General features: G+C 48.9%; 1 protein-coding gene across 6 annotated transcripts in view; it reads right to left on the minus strand.

Moving 5' to 3' along the window:
- Nucleotides 1-16,683, minus strand: part of IQSEC1 (IQ motif and Sec7 domain ArfGEF 1) — a 377,913-nt gene that overhangs the window by 242,129 nt on the left and 119,101 nt on the right. For all 6 annotated transcript variants that reach the window (XM_049098377.1, XM_049098380.1, XM_049098381.1 and 3 more), the window contains exon 2: nt 11,317-11,346. In XM_049098377.1, the coding sequence (XP_048954334.1) occupies nt 11,317-11,346 (30 nt within the window). The remainder of the gene's footprint in view (nt 1-11,316; nt 11,347-16,683) is intronic.

Below are 16,683 nucleotides of genomic sequence, written 5' to 3' on the forward strand. Positions count from 1 at the left end.
TGCCTTAGAATAACATCGAAGAACCTTCCCACTGTACCCTGTTGGCCCTGGCTGTGGCCAGACAGAGGTGCTGGGGTCATTTCATCAGGCTGCCAGGTGCTCTGGTGGCCGTGATGGTGGAGGTGGTAGTAGTGGTGGTGGAGAGTGTCTCCGAGGATGCACTCTGGGGCCAGTTTTCCCTCTGGGTCCTCACTACTGCTGCTGGTGCTGGGGGTGGAGGAGGTCCCAGGGCTCTGCTGGGAGGCTGGGCTGGGGGTGGTGATCCTGGACTCCAGGCTGGGTGGGACCCTGCCGGGCATTTTATCCTTCTGCTCTGTCTTGTGGTCCCTGTCAGGCTGCTGTGTTTCTTCACTGAAGAACCAGGCAGGTATACAGTAGCTCATCGGCAGTATTTTTACTGACTCTGAGACCTGCTGAACCTGCAAACTTTTTGTTTTCATCTTGTGTATTTGAAGGGTGTGTCCATGTACACTGTAAATGTGAGATATTTTCTTTTCTACAGGTGGTATTGTTAAAATTGCTTTGAAAAAGTGCTCTAATCAGTCAGTTTAAAGGCAAGCGCTTGTGAGCATTGGGCATTCTAAAACACAGAAAGATAGAAACTAACCCAAATTGTTTCCCAGGTTCATGTGATTGTGGAAAATATTTGGTTTTAAAGCTAATTTAAGGTTGTTTGTTTAATTGAAATGGATATGCCTTTAGAATTGCCAACATTAAGTATAAAAGTTTTATTCTGCCTGCGTTTACTGAAAGTCAAGCAAGTTCATATTATCTCCGTTGCAAAATTCATCAGAAAAGAAAAAAAATTTTAGAGCTTTGTCTAATGCCTATGAAACTACATGGACAAACTAAGAATAAATATACAGATGTAAATAATTTTAATAAATGTCAAGACTCCTGGGAAAAAATAAGGGAAACAACTTAATATGCAAGGAAAGTGAGACTGGTTATTTAAAGAGGGAAAACCCAGCACAGACTCTGAATGAATATAAAAAAGAAAGTTGTAGAATGTTTGTGAGAAGGGAATCTCTAGAAAAGAATTTTATGCATGGTTGGGACTGAAATTATGGAGATCGGGATGTAGAAAGAGTTTATTAGGGAGGAATCAACACCAGGGAACGTGAAGGAAGAGCAAGAGAACAAGATTGAGCTGAAGTTGTGTGGTGATACAACACCAACAGAAGCTGTAGGTGACTCTCTGAGGAGTTCCAGAAGTTGGGCTGTCCTAGTCCCATCATAAGTTAGGTCAAAGGGGCTGGGATCTTCAGAATGACCTTTGGATGTGACCACCTGGGAAGAGGGCATGCCCTTGGCAAGGCAGCTGTCTGCAGTCCAGGCCATCCCTGATGGCATCTGAGAGTTGAGGACTATTGGCAGCATTCCTATAGCTGGGAGACCTTCGCTCCTGCTGGAGATTTTGGTCAGCACATCCCAATGCCCATCACAAGAAATAAGACCTATGGGGTGCCCTGGATGTCCTTGTCAAAATCACTATATATCAATGTGGGAGATGACACCGAGGAAAGAGGAGGGACTGCATAAATTTTTAAAAATGCATCTTGCAATGAATACGTTTTAATCTAAGTACGCTGGTATAAGATTGGAATTTGGGGTTTCTCTCTCTCTGTTAAAATGACAGAGCCTTCTTAGATTATTGGTCTAAATTATGAACAAAGGTTTTTCTTTATCTTTAATCCGTCTAGAAAAACAGACTTTCTATGTCTTGTCTTTGTTAGGTCTTTGATTACTTATGAAAGTTGACTGCTCAATGTTAAGAGAGCTATGGTTTGTTAACAACTCTGTAACCCCCTGCATTTACCTTGAGAATCTCTTCTTGCCCCCTTGGCTGAGTCAGGAATCGTGTTTTGTAATGATCTGTAATCCTATTTAGGCATGTGCTTTAAAAATCTTCCGATATTTAGCAAACTTCCAAAAATTCAACTTCTAAATGAAGTCTTTCTAATTAGGCTTGTTCATTTGGTACATCTAAGTACATGGGAAGCATTGTCAAACAAGTGACAATAAACCTTCTTAGGCTAGATTGTTCGGGTGAATGTTATAACTGTTTTTATGAAATTTTACAAAATTCCTAAGGTTTGGTATGTCCTGGTATAATGTCATCGCTTGTTATACTAATTATTGAAGTACTGTGTGTCACAGAATTTCCTTATCAGCTGCATTGTATTGACAAATACAGGTCTCTGATCTCTTTAAGATCGTAAAGTCAAACTGAGTAAGAATTTCCAAAACTAATGGAGAAGCTGCATTCAAACAGACTCTTGTTTGAAACACTGCTGGTTCTCTAATGTTTGGTCTTCTGGATTCAAGTCTACCTATGACTAACAGAAATTTGGTGAAAAAATTTCTTTGTTAAACAGATATGAAACATTTCTCTCTATCTGATACCACCAGAAATCAGAAACCCTCAGTGAATATCTTATACTTTCATGGCAATGTATTTGTTTGCATAAGGTCAATGAGAATCTATTCTCCCTGTAAGAGGACACAAATGGGAACACTGATCATATTCCCAAAGCTTTGACTGGAATGTCATAGTTGAGGAAGATATGCACATACTCAGAGATGGCCAGATAGCATTAAGGAACTAAGGTTGATTCTATGGAGCCAATGAAGCCTCTTGGAAAAATCACTTGCTACCTTGCTTACAAAGTTTTGAGGAGCTTTATCAAGTGAATAAGAAAAGTCACTTCCTGGCAGGTGCGGGAACCTCAAGATATTTTGGGGATTTTGAGAGGGGAGGAAGTCACCCAAATCTGCAGGTATTGCAGGCAAAGCCTGATGGCAAGTATCTGGCTTGGCTGTTTAACCTCAAAAGGCTGTTAAGATTTCAATCTGATGTTCCTTATGAAAAGTTCCAGCATGGGCGCCTGGCTGGCTCAGTGGGTAGAGCATGTGACTCTTGATCTCAGGGCCATGAGTTTGAGCCCCATATTGGGTGTAGAGCTTACTTAAATAAATACATTTTAAAAATAAATGTTAAAAAAAAAAGTTCCAGCAAAGCAGATTTAAAAAAAAAAACCCAAATATATATGACCAATCACCATTGTTGCTACGCCTATGTAAATAGGCCAAGTTTGTTAAAATTGGACTTATTTTACAAATGAATTAGTCTTAATTTGGCTATCTTTGGTGGAAATGAGGGTGATTTTAGAGAGAGAAATTGTTTCAGTAACACATTTTGTAAATGTCGGATTCTAGTTTTGATGAACTGCCTTTGAGTGTTTGTTGGTTGCCTATAAAACCGGACTGGGGGGATCCCTGGGTGGCGCAGTGGTTTGGCGCCTGCCTTTGGCCCAGGGCGCGATCCTGGAGACCCGGGATCAAATCCCACGTCAGGCTCCCGGTGCATGGAGCCTGCTTCTCCCTCTGCCTGTGTCTCTGCCTCTCTCTCTCTCTCTCTGTGACTATCATAAATAAATAAAAATTAAAAAAAAAAAAAAACGGACTGGGTCCTGAATTCTTCTGGTTTCCCTGAATATCAGACTATGACTCTCCAAACTACAGTTTCCAGTTTCCTCCCACTGTCTGACTTGAATCATTGAAAACTAAGACTGACCTTTTTCCTGAAACCCTACAAACTGAGGCTAACAACCCAAGGTAAGCTTCAGAGGAAAGCTGCCACAATGGCACATGTGGAGAGCATCTTCGTGCCTGTGCTCTAAGGGTCACTCAGAAACATCACCAGAGACACACGGATAACTGAACAAGCTTACTGCAGCCATCCCGAATGGACGATCTGCCATCAGAAAACCCAGACTTTGACATGTTCGTGGATGAGAAGTTTCACAGATCAAAGCTAACAAAGACCTGGATGTAGGGGTGGCCCATCAGCTATTGTTCACTGCTAAGGATGCCATAAATTGGCTGACTGCCCAAGGGAACCCCACTGGCAGCCCATACAAAGACTCCCAAACCCTCTGATGGCTTTAGTACCAAACACAGATTTAACTAAATATCAACCCCTAATGTTCCTTGGAGGACCGTAGAGGAGCTAAGGAATGGGGATTTGGACACTAAGCTGGCACTAATACTGGCTGGATATATAATGAATCCTTATCCCAGAACATCTTATGTAAGAAATAATTAGCCATATTCACCAAAGCACACATTATGGGAAAGATGCTATTCTTCCATGGATCCAGAAGTATATTATGGGTTCCAATCTTCAGAGAACTGTTCAAATATGTGCCACTTGTGCTAGAAACAATCCTAAGACGGCCCCCCACTAGTTCTAAAAGGTATACAGCTTAGAGGCACCACATCTGGAGAAGATCGGCAGGCGGCCTTGACCAGGATGGCAAAAACAACAGGTAATTCTTGGGATTTGCTAATATTTGCAGACACCTTTCCAAGTTGTGTTGAAACTTTGCCATGCTGTTCAGAGAAGGCCTCAGAGGTTGTCAAAACACCTGTAAGCAAAATCACTCCTAGGTTTGGACTGCTGCTAATAATTCAGAGTGACAAGGGGGCGAAAAATCTCATGAATGATGTCCAATGCCTTGGGCATTCAATGGAAATCCCATGCTTCCTAGAGACCCCAATTGACCAGAAAAAGAGAAAAAGTGAACTTTGGCAAAGATATGCCAAGAAACCAACTTAACTGGGGAAAAAGCCTTGCCATCTGCCCTGCTTTGGGTAAGAGTAGCTGCTAGAAGTGGGCTTGGGTTAAAGCCCCCATGAGATGTTATATAAAGACCTTCGATGTTCTTTTCGATGTCCTTTTCATCACTTAGGAATTCCTGGAGGGGCTCACATCAGGGAATTTGGATACTATCGGGTACACGGGATACATAAGTTTGCTTCCAGTCAGTTGACATACCTCCCACATGTGCCCTTACACTGACATCAAAACATGTCACTAATGACCTGAAGAGCAGGTGCCCAGAGGACCAGCTCCAACCTCATTGGATAGCATCCTTTGAGGTGCTGCTAGCCACCCTCAGAAAACCCCAGGGAAGTCAGCTGTCGATTCATCACATCCGAATTATGAGAATGCACAGGTTCCCTGCGCCATCAGGAGGGTGAACATCGAAATGGACCCCGCTCAGACCAGTGAGCTTCTGATGGATCTGAAATTACCACTTAGGGGAGCTGGTCCAAAGAAATCAGCTCATGAGTGCAACACGCTACTTGGTCACAACAACCCTCCCCTAAAGCCCTAGATAGAACACAGTACAAGGACTATTGACCCAAGTCCCGGTAATGCAGAGGGTTGGCTTACAATTTTGGAGCTAAAGAATAGTCCAGACAAGTTCAGAAAGCTTCCATTCCTCTACCCCAGTCTTCACCCCACTGCAGCGGGAAGAAACCAGAGTGGTCATCGTCCCAGCACACTCAGGACGAGAACCGATCAAAGGGCAAGCGGGGACTCAAACGGGTAACCAAAGGGTTAATGGCATGAAAAGGCACAACTGCAACCTTTGAACTAGACCTTTCTCCTTTGCCCCTAAGTATCCTTGATGCTCCTCTTCTGCTGGGCTGGGAGGCGGGCGGGTGTTGAGACTTGCACTCCCATCTCCCCGTTTGGCTGCCTTTGGAATACATAAACCCTCTCCTTGCTGCATACTTGATGTCTCAGTGATGGTCTTTTCTGCGCATCAGGCAGATGAACTTGGCTTCGCTCATACATACAGTAGGTACTCAATAAAGACCACTGAATGAGTGTCAACTCTGAGGTTTGGAGAGTTCAGTGTCTGGTCCGTGGTGACACAGAGGATAGGGACAGGGAGATAAAAGGATTTATTTAATTCAGAAGCATCTGACCCCAGTGCCTCTACTCCCATCCACGGTGCTAAGACATTCCAACTCCCCTCCCGAGGCCACTGGCTCAGCCCTTCGCACAGCCTGTGGACCGGGCTGCAAGAGAAGACCCCAGCCTGTCTCCCTGATGTGGAGCCAGCTCCCATTCCATCCTGGAGATGACAACTCTATCCTGTTTACTCAGCCCTGCAAACATCCCAGCTTTGTCTGCCACCTCTGGCAATTTTCATACCTCCTTGCACACACAAGAAATTGCATGTTCTCATTTTGGGTTTGGGGTGGTGGGGGTGGAGGGGATGGCCCAGATCATTACAGAGGCTGCCTTGCCTTGGCACAGAGTGATGGGACATGTGCACAGAAAAACGGATTAATTTTGACTAATTGCTTTCATTTATATGTCTTTGTTCCAATTAAGACAACATTTGTAACCGAGCCCGCCTTCTCCAGAAGTGGCTCCCATGCTCCCCAGACAAGCAGCCCTCAGGTTTCACCAGCCACTTGGGGTCTTGAGAATCTTGCTGGTTGAAACCTTTGGAAAATACCAATGTTTCAGGATTCCTCCTGGGGAGGCTATCTAGGGGATCTGCTGTGTTCGGTGTTTCTGAGGATCCATCAGCTCACACTTGGGAGGCAGGCACAGCCTGACACGGGACACTGGCCTGCTGAGAGGGAGGCTGTGTGTTCAGGCCGCTTCTTAGACTCACACAGGAAGTGGTTACAATTCAGAGTCCCAGGCCCCACTCTGAATATTCCTAGTCAGACTGGAGAAGGGCAGGGCCTGGAAATCTGTATGTTCCACACGCACCACAGGCCATTCTGACCTGGAAAGGCTCTGCGTTTGAGGTCTAGGGTCTGCATTCAAAAGCCGTATTATCTAGGGATGGGGAGCTGATCAGTATTTCTTTGCTTCAGTTTCCCAGAGCTGAAAAAGTGGGGCTCACCCTCTCTTGAAGGGGTGGGGTTGTTTGCACAGTTGAGGTGAGGCCCTGACTCACAGTGAACACTCATTAAATGGTACCTATTCCTAATAGCGAACATGCCTGGGTTCATTTCAAAGGGGTGATGAGAAGAAAAAGATAATGCTTTTGTGCTGCACAAAGTCCTTGCTCCTCAAATACAGTATCAGCACCCCCCTCTGAGCCCTCCATGCAGCTATTCATTCTTTCAAACGCCAAACTCTGCAAAGCTCTTCTTTTCCACCTATCCCCCAACCAATAAATCATTAGAAGGTTCAAAGGTCTGTAGCCTCCCTCGGAGGGGATTGGAAAACAGACGCACGCTCCCTGGAAACAAGGAAGCATAGTCCTACGTTTGCAAAATGGGCAAAACTGAGTCATTTCATTCGTGGAAAATGAATACATCTGATCTTGCAAATGTTTCGCCTCAGGGAAAAGTAGCGCGAACGCATTCACAAACAGGCTTCTCCTGGCAGACCCATTCCCTGCTGCTCTGGGAGGCTCCTATAGCCCACCAGAAAGGCAGGTGGTGGCTCATGTCTTTGGAGGGTAAAGAAAAAACCTCGCCATGCAGGGACCCCAGGGTAGGGGGTGGGGGAAGGAGGGTCTCTCAGGATTCATTTTCTTAACATTCAGCAAAGATCATCAGATCAGCTCCTGGTGTCCATCCAGACCCAAGCCAGGATAATGAAATGCAGACACTGCCTCTCTGAGTCGAACATAGCCCCCTCTGCCCACGATTTTTGGTGTTTATTGTGGAAAGGGCAACGAAGCAAGAGGAGCAGAGGGGTCCTCCACTGAGCAGGGTAGATGGTCCAATTTTTTTTTCCTTCCAGTTTATGGCCTGAAAATATTTATGAGTTCTGAAGCCAATTAAGCAAACATTAATTAGTGCCAGTGCTGTGGACAAGGCATTGTGCCCAGGGTTCCCAGTGAGTCCACGATGGCCTGTTGGTGCCTGCCCTGTGCTCTGTGCTGGGAGACAATGAGGGGGATGGGGGCCTCATCCAGGTTCCTTACTCTGCCTGTGGAGGGGGTGGGGGGTTAAGTGCTCAAGTCCCTAGGACACAAATCAAAGAGAACACAGGTATCAGAAATGAGCACAAAAAGCCAAGGAGTGCAAGCAGGGAGAAGGGCAATTTGACCACGACCCCTTCAAAGCTTCAGGGAGGCATCAGAGTGAGGGTTCTGAGAAAGGCCCAGGTCTGCCAAATGGAGGGGACAGAGGAAACAGTACTCATCCCACAGATGAACTGAAGGCAGGCAGGGAATCCATGGATGCATTTAGAATCAGTAAGTAGCTCATTGGGTGGCTGCAGGTCCATGGGAGACAGGAGCAGGAAACTGGGCTGCATAGGTGGGAGGTGCTGGGCCCAGGGACCTCAGTGAGAGCCACAGCTATGATGATGGACAACAGGGCTCCCCAGAGGGTGAAGCAGGGTGGGGGAGTGATGGGGGGTGCACAGGAGGCAGTCACTGTGATCAGATTTGAGTTTTAGAACACTCCCTTTGGAGGCACCTGGGTGGCTCAGCGGTTGAACATCTGCCTTTAGCTCAGGTTGTGACCCCGGGCTCCTGGAATCAAGTCCTGCATCTGGCTCCCCACAGGGAGCCTGCTTCTCCCTCTGCCTGTCTCTGCCTCTCTCTGTGTGTCTCTCATGAATAAATAAATAAAATCTAAAAAAAGAAAAAAAAAAGAACACTCCCCCTTGGTGGGCCCATGGGAGAGAACACTCAGCAGAAGACCAGGGGCCCCTTAGGAGGGGACATCAGGGTCACTTTTCCCTGGGAAACAAATTTTGCAGCTGTCTGGGGGGAGTGCTGAAACATGGACAGTGGGTCAGATCTGAACTGTCCATGAGTTTGCTTCCTGTCCTGTGCCCCTGTGCCCACCCTGTGCTAGTGAGCTGAGCAGAGGGTGTGACATGTGTCAGAGACCTGACCCCTGTGGTGACAGCTCCCCGGGGACAAAACACATGCCTGGCCTGGGACAGAAATGCCATCAAGGCCTGACAACAGCATCTCAAAGTCCTAGCAGTGGCTTCTACCACGAGTCCTAAAGGTCTCTGGGCCTGTTCCCAAGAGTTTACACAGCAGAGTAGAAGTCTCTACGGGGTTGGGTTCTTGAGCCTTAGAGAAACTTAGATGCAGCTTCCTCTGCTCAGTTCTCCTCCTTGCCCAGCTCCTCATCTCCAAGTGTCCTGCTGAGAACCATTTGGCTCGAGCTGTGAACATATGTTTCAATTTGCATACAGTCCCTCCTCCCATTCCCAAGCCATTCCTTATTCTCACCACGTAGGTCCTTGCACATGCTGTTCCTCCCCACTGAAATGTCTTTCCCGCCGTTCCCCAGAGCAGAGAATCATACTCCTACTTCAGGGCTCTGTTCCAATAACTGCCCTGCAAAATCAGGTTCCCTTTTTTTTTTTTTTTTTAAAGATTTTATTTACTTACTCATGAGAGACACACAGAGAGAGACAGAGACATAGGCAGAGGGAGATGCAGGTTCCCTGTGGGGAGCCCGATGCAGAACTTGATCCCAGGACCCCAGGATCACACCCTGAGTCAAAGGCAGATGTTCAACCACTGAGCCACCCAGATGCCCCCCAAATCAGGTTCCTGACAGCCCACCACACAGCCCTGAGGGGGCGGGAGGGGTGGGCAGGGTACTTCAGCTCTCTTTAGGGCCAAACGCCCACTGCACACACGTCTCCCAGCACCCATTCAATCAGGAACTTGGCTGAACGTATAGTGAAAGCCCACTGGTCTCAGGATATCTCGTGAAGTGTCATTAACACCTTCTGGGTGAGTGTATCAAACAGAGGGGGGAGCTCAGATCCCAGAGCAGCGAGAGGCAATGAAGAGTGGTGCTGAGGGGCTTCTCCTTCCTATTCTCCATGAGTCCCCTTCCAATGTCAGTGCATACCCCAGTGATGGGATGCTCACTACCTCTCGGCAACCCAACCTCTCCTCAGACGGCTCTTTATTTTTAACAAATATTCTGGATAGGTAATACATTTGTGTGGTTCCAAGCTCAAGCAACAGCACAGCACACGCTTTGAGGAGGCTCACAGCCACCCTGTCCCTGCCCGCCCCGCTCCCTACCTGCCAAGGGACCATTCTGAGTACCGCTTGCATCTCCTGTCTTCGTTTACTTATGCAAATGTTATAAGCAAGAAACCATGTTCTTATATCTGACTTTTCTTACCCAAAATGTAAGAAAAGTCCTGCCCCTTGCTTTGCTCACAAAAGCAGTATACCTGGGGCCTCTTCCCCATCAGCCCACTGAGGGCACCCTCCCTTGGCTCGCACAGCTGCACATATTCAGAGTGGGCTATCGATCCAGAATGCCCAGCTGCACCTCCCCCAGCATCTCCTGGTCTTGGCCATCCTCTGTCTCTCAGTGCAGCCCTCACCCCGTTGGTAGCCCTTGTATGACACTATTCAGCATCCCCCCCACCCTGAGTGTGCCTCTGCTTCCTGCTGGGACCCTGCCCCAGTGAGGGTCTTTAGGCCCAGCCCTCCCACTGCCCTCTGCCTTCCTGGTTTAGGACCACCATCCATGCCTCCTGGGTTAAGCCAAAGCCAAGTGATGGGTACAGAATGGGGGCTCCCCATGTTGCTTCCGGGAGCCTCCTGGGGATGCAGCCACCATCATCCACCTGCATTTCTCTCTCCCTGGGCTGCCTATAGAACCCCACCCAAGCCTGAAACTCCCAGCTCCATCCAGGCCCAGGATGAGCATCTTGTCTCCCCAGCCTGGTCACAGTGCGTTTCAAACCATCCAGAAATCTGAAATCCCATCTGCTGCCAATGGGCCTGGCCATCCTTGTGGCTCTTAAAGGGCCTCCTGACTTCTTCCCGCTTCTTCCACACTCATCACCAGCCCATTGTCTCTTATCCCTCATGGTCTTCTTGATTCCCCAATTCAGGCTTTGAGAACTGCCTGGCCCCAGCCCCCTGGGCTGAGAGGCTAGCACCCTGGGGTTCTGGTTCCTACTAAGCCCTCTCCTTGATCCAGTCAGTCAGTATCCCCAGCTGTGACCCCACTCCATGCCGACCCCTGACCCTCCACTAGTAGGGGTGGGGAGAGGCAGGGTCTCAATTGCAAGCAGCATCTGCTCCATGCACTATGGAGACACACTGCCTTGGTTATGGCTGGTAGGAGCCCGCCCCTCCACCAAACATCCCAAAGACTTGCCCCATCTGGCTCAGTCTAGTCTCAGGGGCTATCTGAGCAGAGAAGCTTCTGGTCTTAGATATGTCACAGTCTAGGTAAATCGGACACCACCACAGCCCTGAAGGGGACAGAACAACCACCAAGCCGGGTGACCCCCATGAAGGTCACTCTAGAATCAGGAAAGCCTGCACAGTAAAGCAGCACTCTTGCTTGAGGACAACGAGCCAGCAGACAGAGCATGGCCAAGGTCATGGAGTGGCAGGCCAGGGCCAGGGGCAGCAAGGGAGAAGGGCTCTGACCTGGTGAGACCTCCTCAGAGAGAAATCGAAGCACATGGTTTCATTGAAGTCCCCGCTCCCAGGACACAGAGGCACAAGGGGAGGCTGATGACACACATACCTGACACTCCGGGAGCTTTCTCCTTCAGACCTGCAAAGAGAGAGAACACACTTTTAGCATGCAATGCAAGTACAGCCCACTCTGGGAGATCCGCAGGAGGATGCTAGATGTGGGGACCCGTGAGGTCCCCAGCTACCCTGGGATCCCTTCTCTAGCCTCAGCAGACTGCCCCCAAGCCCAGCCCCCAGGGGGTCACACTGCTGGGCTTTTGACCTGGAACTCTGCCCTGAAAGCCACCTCCTCCTGGAAGCTTTAGGCTCATTTCCCAACCCTGGAGGGCAGCCTGTGGTTCCAGAACTCTGGGCCCTGGGCCCCGGGGGGCAGCGGTGGGAGGAATAAGTGAGTGCGGATGGTGTAGTGGCCTCACTGCATCCTCTACTTGGTATTTCCAGCATATATCCCCACTACCAGCTCTATTTTCAAGTACCCAGAAATCAATTACACCACTTTACAAAGGAGACAAGCCTGAATGTCAAGGAACTGGACAATTAGATCGTATCGTGCACACTTGAACTTTCACAGAGGCTGAAATACACCATACACGGCATCCATTGACAGCGGTGACTTCGCGCTCTGTAAACCAAAGGAAAGGGACTTGGGGATTAAAATGCTCCCGGCTAAGGGCTTAAAACCACGGCCAGGCTCCCAGGGTCTGAAGGAGCAAAGGGCTAAGAGCAAGCATTCGGGAATCTAATCCCTGGACGTCCCAAATTGGATTTTACTGCCAGTGAGCTATAGAAATAAAAACACACTTTAACCCAAAATCATCTTTTTTTTTTTTTTTTTCAAATTGCCTTTTTCAGTAATTTTACAGACTAGAGACATGGCCCCATCAGCACAGAAGCCCAGTGGCTTCTCCCACGGGGCCAGCCTTGCTGATCTTAGAAGAACACCCCGTGCCCTTTCCCTATGTCTGCTGTGTCTGTTACAGATTTTATGTAACCACGTTGTCTTTCAAGCTAACTGATGACCTGGTGCAGAGAAGTTTCTCCAGGATGCCATAAAGGATCTTAAACACCAGCAGTTGTCAGCTGTCTGGAAGGTTCCAGCTGTCTCCAGCTCTAACTGCTGTCTCTAGAGCTGTCTCCAGCTCTAACCACGGGCCCCTGCCCAGCTCAGCCAATGCAGAAGTAGAAATAAGGCCAATGATGAGGATGATGATGAGAGACACCCCTTACTCAGTCCTTACAAGGTGCCAAGCCCAGGGCTGAGACCTGACCCATGTTTCTGATTTCATAGCAACCTGGCAGGCCCAGCATGGTCCTCCCTGTGTGGGAGATGACTGAGGCCCCCCAGGGGCTGTGTAAGTACACAGGCAAACCAGACCCCATCTGTCCTGTTGGAGGTCAGGATGGAGGTTCCTTGGCCGGGTGACCGAAGCACCTGGGGGCTTGCAGGTGCTGTTCATGCACCTGCTTGCAGCTGTTTGCCTCCTGATCCAGGCCCTGGTTACCCAGGTGCAAAATTACCAAAATGTTTTTTTTCTCATATATACTTGGCCTTTGTCCACAGTTCCTGGCTCAGAGCACCCCAAACTCTTAGAATCTTCTTTCTTTCTCTTTTTCTCTTCCTTTCTTTCTTAAAAAGATTTATTTATTTGAGAGAGAGGGGAAAGAGACTCACCCAGATTGCCTGCTGAGCATGGAGCCTGCCGTGGGGCTCGAGCCCATGACCCTGAGATCATAACCTGAGCTGAAATCAAAAGTCAGATGCTCAACCAACTGAGCCTCCCAGGCACTCCCAAACCGTTGGAATTTCCTGAACAATGGGAACATCTTTTGTTCTAATATTTGGTCTCTTGTCCTCAGTGCCTGAAATCATTCAAGAGCCATTTACAGTGAAATGAGTGTCTTGTTTCTACCATAACTAGGTTCAGGTGAATGAAGTGACTTTGAAAAGCAGGTAAGGATGGGGGCTGGTTGCCAGGGGAAACAACCTGGAATAAAGGGTTGGAACTTTCAGCTCCTCCCCTTGACCTTCAGGGAGGGAAGAAAAGGCTGGAGGCTGAATCAATCACCAATAGCCCATGATTTAATCAATCAGGTCTATGTAATGAAGCTTCCATAAAAACTCTATGAAGGAAGTTCATAGAGCTTCCAGTTCGTGAACACACAGAGATTCAGGGAGAGTGGCACTCCCAGAGGGTATGGAAGCTCTGTGCCCCTTGCCCCGTGCATCGCCCCTACTTGGCTGTTCCTGAGTTATATCCTTTCAGAATAAGCCAGGATTTTAATGAGTAAACTGGTTTCCTGAGTTCTGTGAGCCACTCCAACAAATTAATTGAACCCAAGGGGAAGTCACAGGAACCTCTGATTTATAGCCAGTTGGTCAGGAGCACAGGTAACAAGCTAAGCTTGCGACTGGTGTCTGAAGTGTGTTGGTGGGGGGAGGTGGGCAGCCTTGTAGGACTGAGCACTTGACCTGTGGGATCTGAGGCTATCTCCAGGTAGAGAGCATCAGAATTGAGTTCAATTGTAGGACACACAGCTGGTGTTGGAGAATGGCTCAGTGGTGTGGGAACTCACCCCCTCTGCACACATGTTGGAATTGGGTACCAAAAACTCTACTGGGGGCCCAGGTGTGAACACCCACCCTGCCACACACTTAGGACATGAACACTTTCAGTATATGTGCTGTTTTATTAAAAAGTTGGAAAAATATAATATGAAATGGAGAAGGTAGGGGAATAGATAAGATTAGCAGTGGGCTGATAATTGTTGACTTTGGGTATATGGGGTGTGGGGGGATCTTACACTGTTTTGCCTACTTTTGTGCATGTTTGAAGTTTTCCATAAGTTGAAGAAATAAAACAGAAGAGTAAGTGAATTGGGTGACTGTGTTCCCAGACTCCTGCTAGGTGGCAGGTGGTGACTGGGGCCCGTGATAAACTGTGGCTTCTCTGAGGTGGGTTCGGAGAGGCCAGGTCAACTACCACCTCTCACATCCATGCTACAGAGATGGATTCAAATCAAGTCTGTTGTCATGATCTTGGCACCCTTCTCTGGGTGAGAGACACATCAGAGAATCTGATCCAAAGCCCTGGACCTCACTCTAGGAACACACACACACACACACACACACACACTCACACAAACACACACACTCACACACACAGCTCTAGTCATGAAGCCCCGGTGTGCTGGTCACCAACGCACCAGCTCCAGACGGTGGCATTTGGGACAACTGGCTCGAACTCTCACAGCTTTGATGTGCCCTAGCCCTGTATCCTCACTATTTGGGGTTGTGCTGCCTTGAGGAAAGAGCGGACCAGCATGTGCTCCGAGGGCAAGAGAATATGTGGCCTAGGAAGTGATGCCAAACCCAAGTGGTGGCAGCATTTACACAGCACACGGCTGAGAGAAGATAGGTCTGTGTGTTCATCAGGGGTGGGGAGGTGAGGGGAGTAGGTGTGCAGAAATGGGCAGATGTTGGTCAGAGGGTACAGGTTTGCAGATTTTGTAGGATGAGCAAATCTGGAGATCTAATGTACAGCATGGTGACTACAGTTAATAACGCTGTGTGGTGTACTAGAAATTTGCCAAGAATAGATTTCAGGTGCTAGCACCATAAAAAACAAAGACAATTATGTGAGGGGAGAAACACGTTAATTAGCTTGCCTGTAGTAATTGTTTTACTATATATATGTACAATGAAACACATGGTTCACCTTAAATATATACCATTTTTATTAAAAAAACAAAAAGACAAGTTTTGTGACGTGAGTGGCCAGTGGCTGTACCTGGATTCTGTGACTTCCTGATGGCAGAAGTAGCACCCTGCCATCTTCAGCCCTAACCTTTGAAGGACTGGCAACTTTGGCTTTCTTGCTCTTAGAAACCAACTGCCATGCTTAGAGGAAGCCCATGCTGCCACACAGAGGAGGAGGAGGAGAAGGAGGAGGAGGAGAGGAAGGAGAAGAAGGGGGGAGGGGAAGAGGGGGAGGAGGAGAAGAAGGAGGAACAGGAGGAGAGGAAGGAGGAGGAGGGAGAGGAGGAGGAGGAAGCGGAGGGGAGGAGGAGGAGAAGAAGAAGGAGGAAGAGGAGGAGAGGAAGGAAGAGGAGGGAGAGGAGGAGGAGGAGGGGGCTCCCAGCCATCAGCCCCAGCAGAGCCCCCAGCTGTCAGCCACAGTAGCAAAGCCTCATCTGATATACACCCAGCCCAGAGGAGCTGCACCCCCAAGTCCTGCCCAAACCGTGAACTCCTGAGTAAAGAAATGAAGTTCGCTGTTGCAGATCATTAAGTTTGGGGAGGGTTTGTGGAAACTCAAATGCTGACTCACCTCTTGCACCAGGAATGTTCTAGTCCTTCAAATCTCCCTCACCCCTGCTATGGATTGAATCTTTATGTCCCCCACATTCATATGTTATAGCCGCAGCCCTCCAACCCCCCACGCCCCCACCCCCCGCCGAGTGTGGCTGTGCTTGGAGAGGGGCCTGTGAGGAGAGGTGGGAAGTGGTGGGGCCCTGATCTGACCAGAAGAGGAAGAGATACCCAAGCTCACTCGCTCTCCACCCCATGATGGCACCATGAGAAGGTGGCCTGCTGCAAGCCAGGAAGAGAGGCCTCAGCAGAAACCAGCCCTGCCAGACGTCGGCCTGCCTGCTGGCCTCCAGAACTGTGAGAAAATCAACGTCCATCGTGCAAGCTTTCCAGTCCGAGGCACATGGTGCCATGGCAGCCGGAGCTTCACCCTCTCTGGCCTCAGGGCTTTTGCACACACTCTTCCTCCTGCCTGCACCCCCCTGACCATTGGTCATTTTCCGCCACTGTGTCCCTTACTCAGGGGCATCTCTGGCCACCTTCTGCAAACTCGGCTAGGCTTCCCTTCTGTTCAGGCCTCTCAGGCAGCTTGCCCCTCCCCCAGAGCAGGTGCCAGTCTGCAGCTTAGATTTCTTTGGATAATGGTTCAAATTAATACTACTCCCCACTTCCCCAGCTCATCACAGCCCACAGCCTGGCACACGTAAGTGCTCCATTATGGAAAAGATGGTGTTACCCAGGAAGGGAAGAGCACGCCCTGACCCACTGCCAGGTACAAACACCAGTGAAACACACGACAGAGCCCTTGGGTGCGGTGCTCCCAGAGCTGGACTGGGCCTGTGTGTCACAGCAGGAAAATGGATGAATGTGGCCCATCCACACACAAAAAAAGGGATACCAAGCAGCCAGGGGAACACACCAGCCCCAGCTGTCCCCAGCAGCAGGGTGAGTGGCCTAGGCGGCCAAAGAAGGCATATGTCACAATGCACCTGACTAAAGCAAAACAGGCAAAACTCAGCATCTCACCATGAAGCCAAGCAGGGACACAACTGTCACAAAAGTCAGGGCAACAGTCACACCCCACAGAGGAGTTGCTGTCAGACGAAC

This window comes from Canis lupus, chromosome 20 (genome assembly GCF_003254725.2).
Source record: "Canis lupus dingo isolate Sandy chromosome 20, ASM325472v2, whole genome shotgun sequence".
Lineage (NCBI taxonomy): Eukaryota > Metazoa > Chordata > Mammalia > Carnivora > Canidae > Canis > Canis lupus.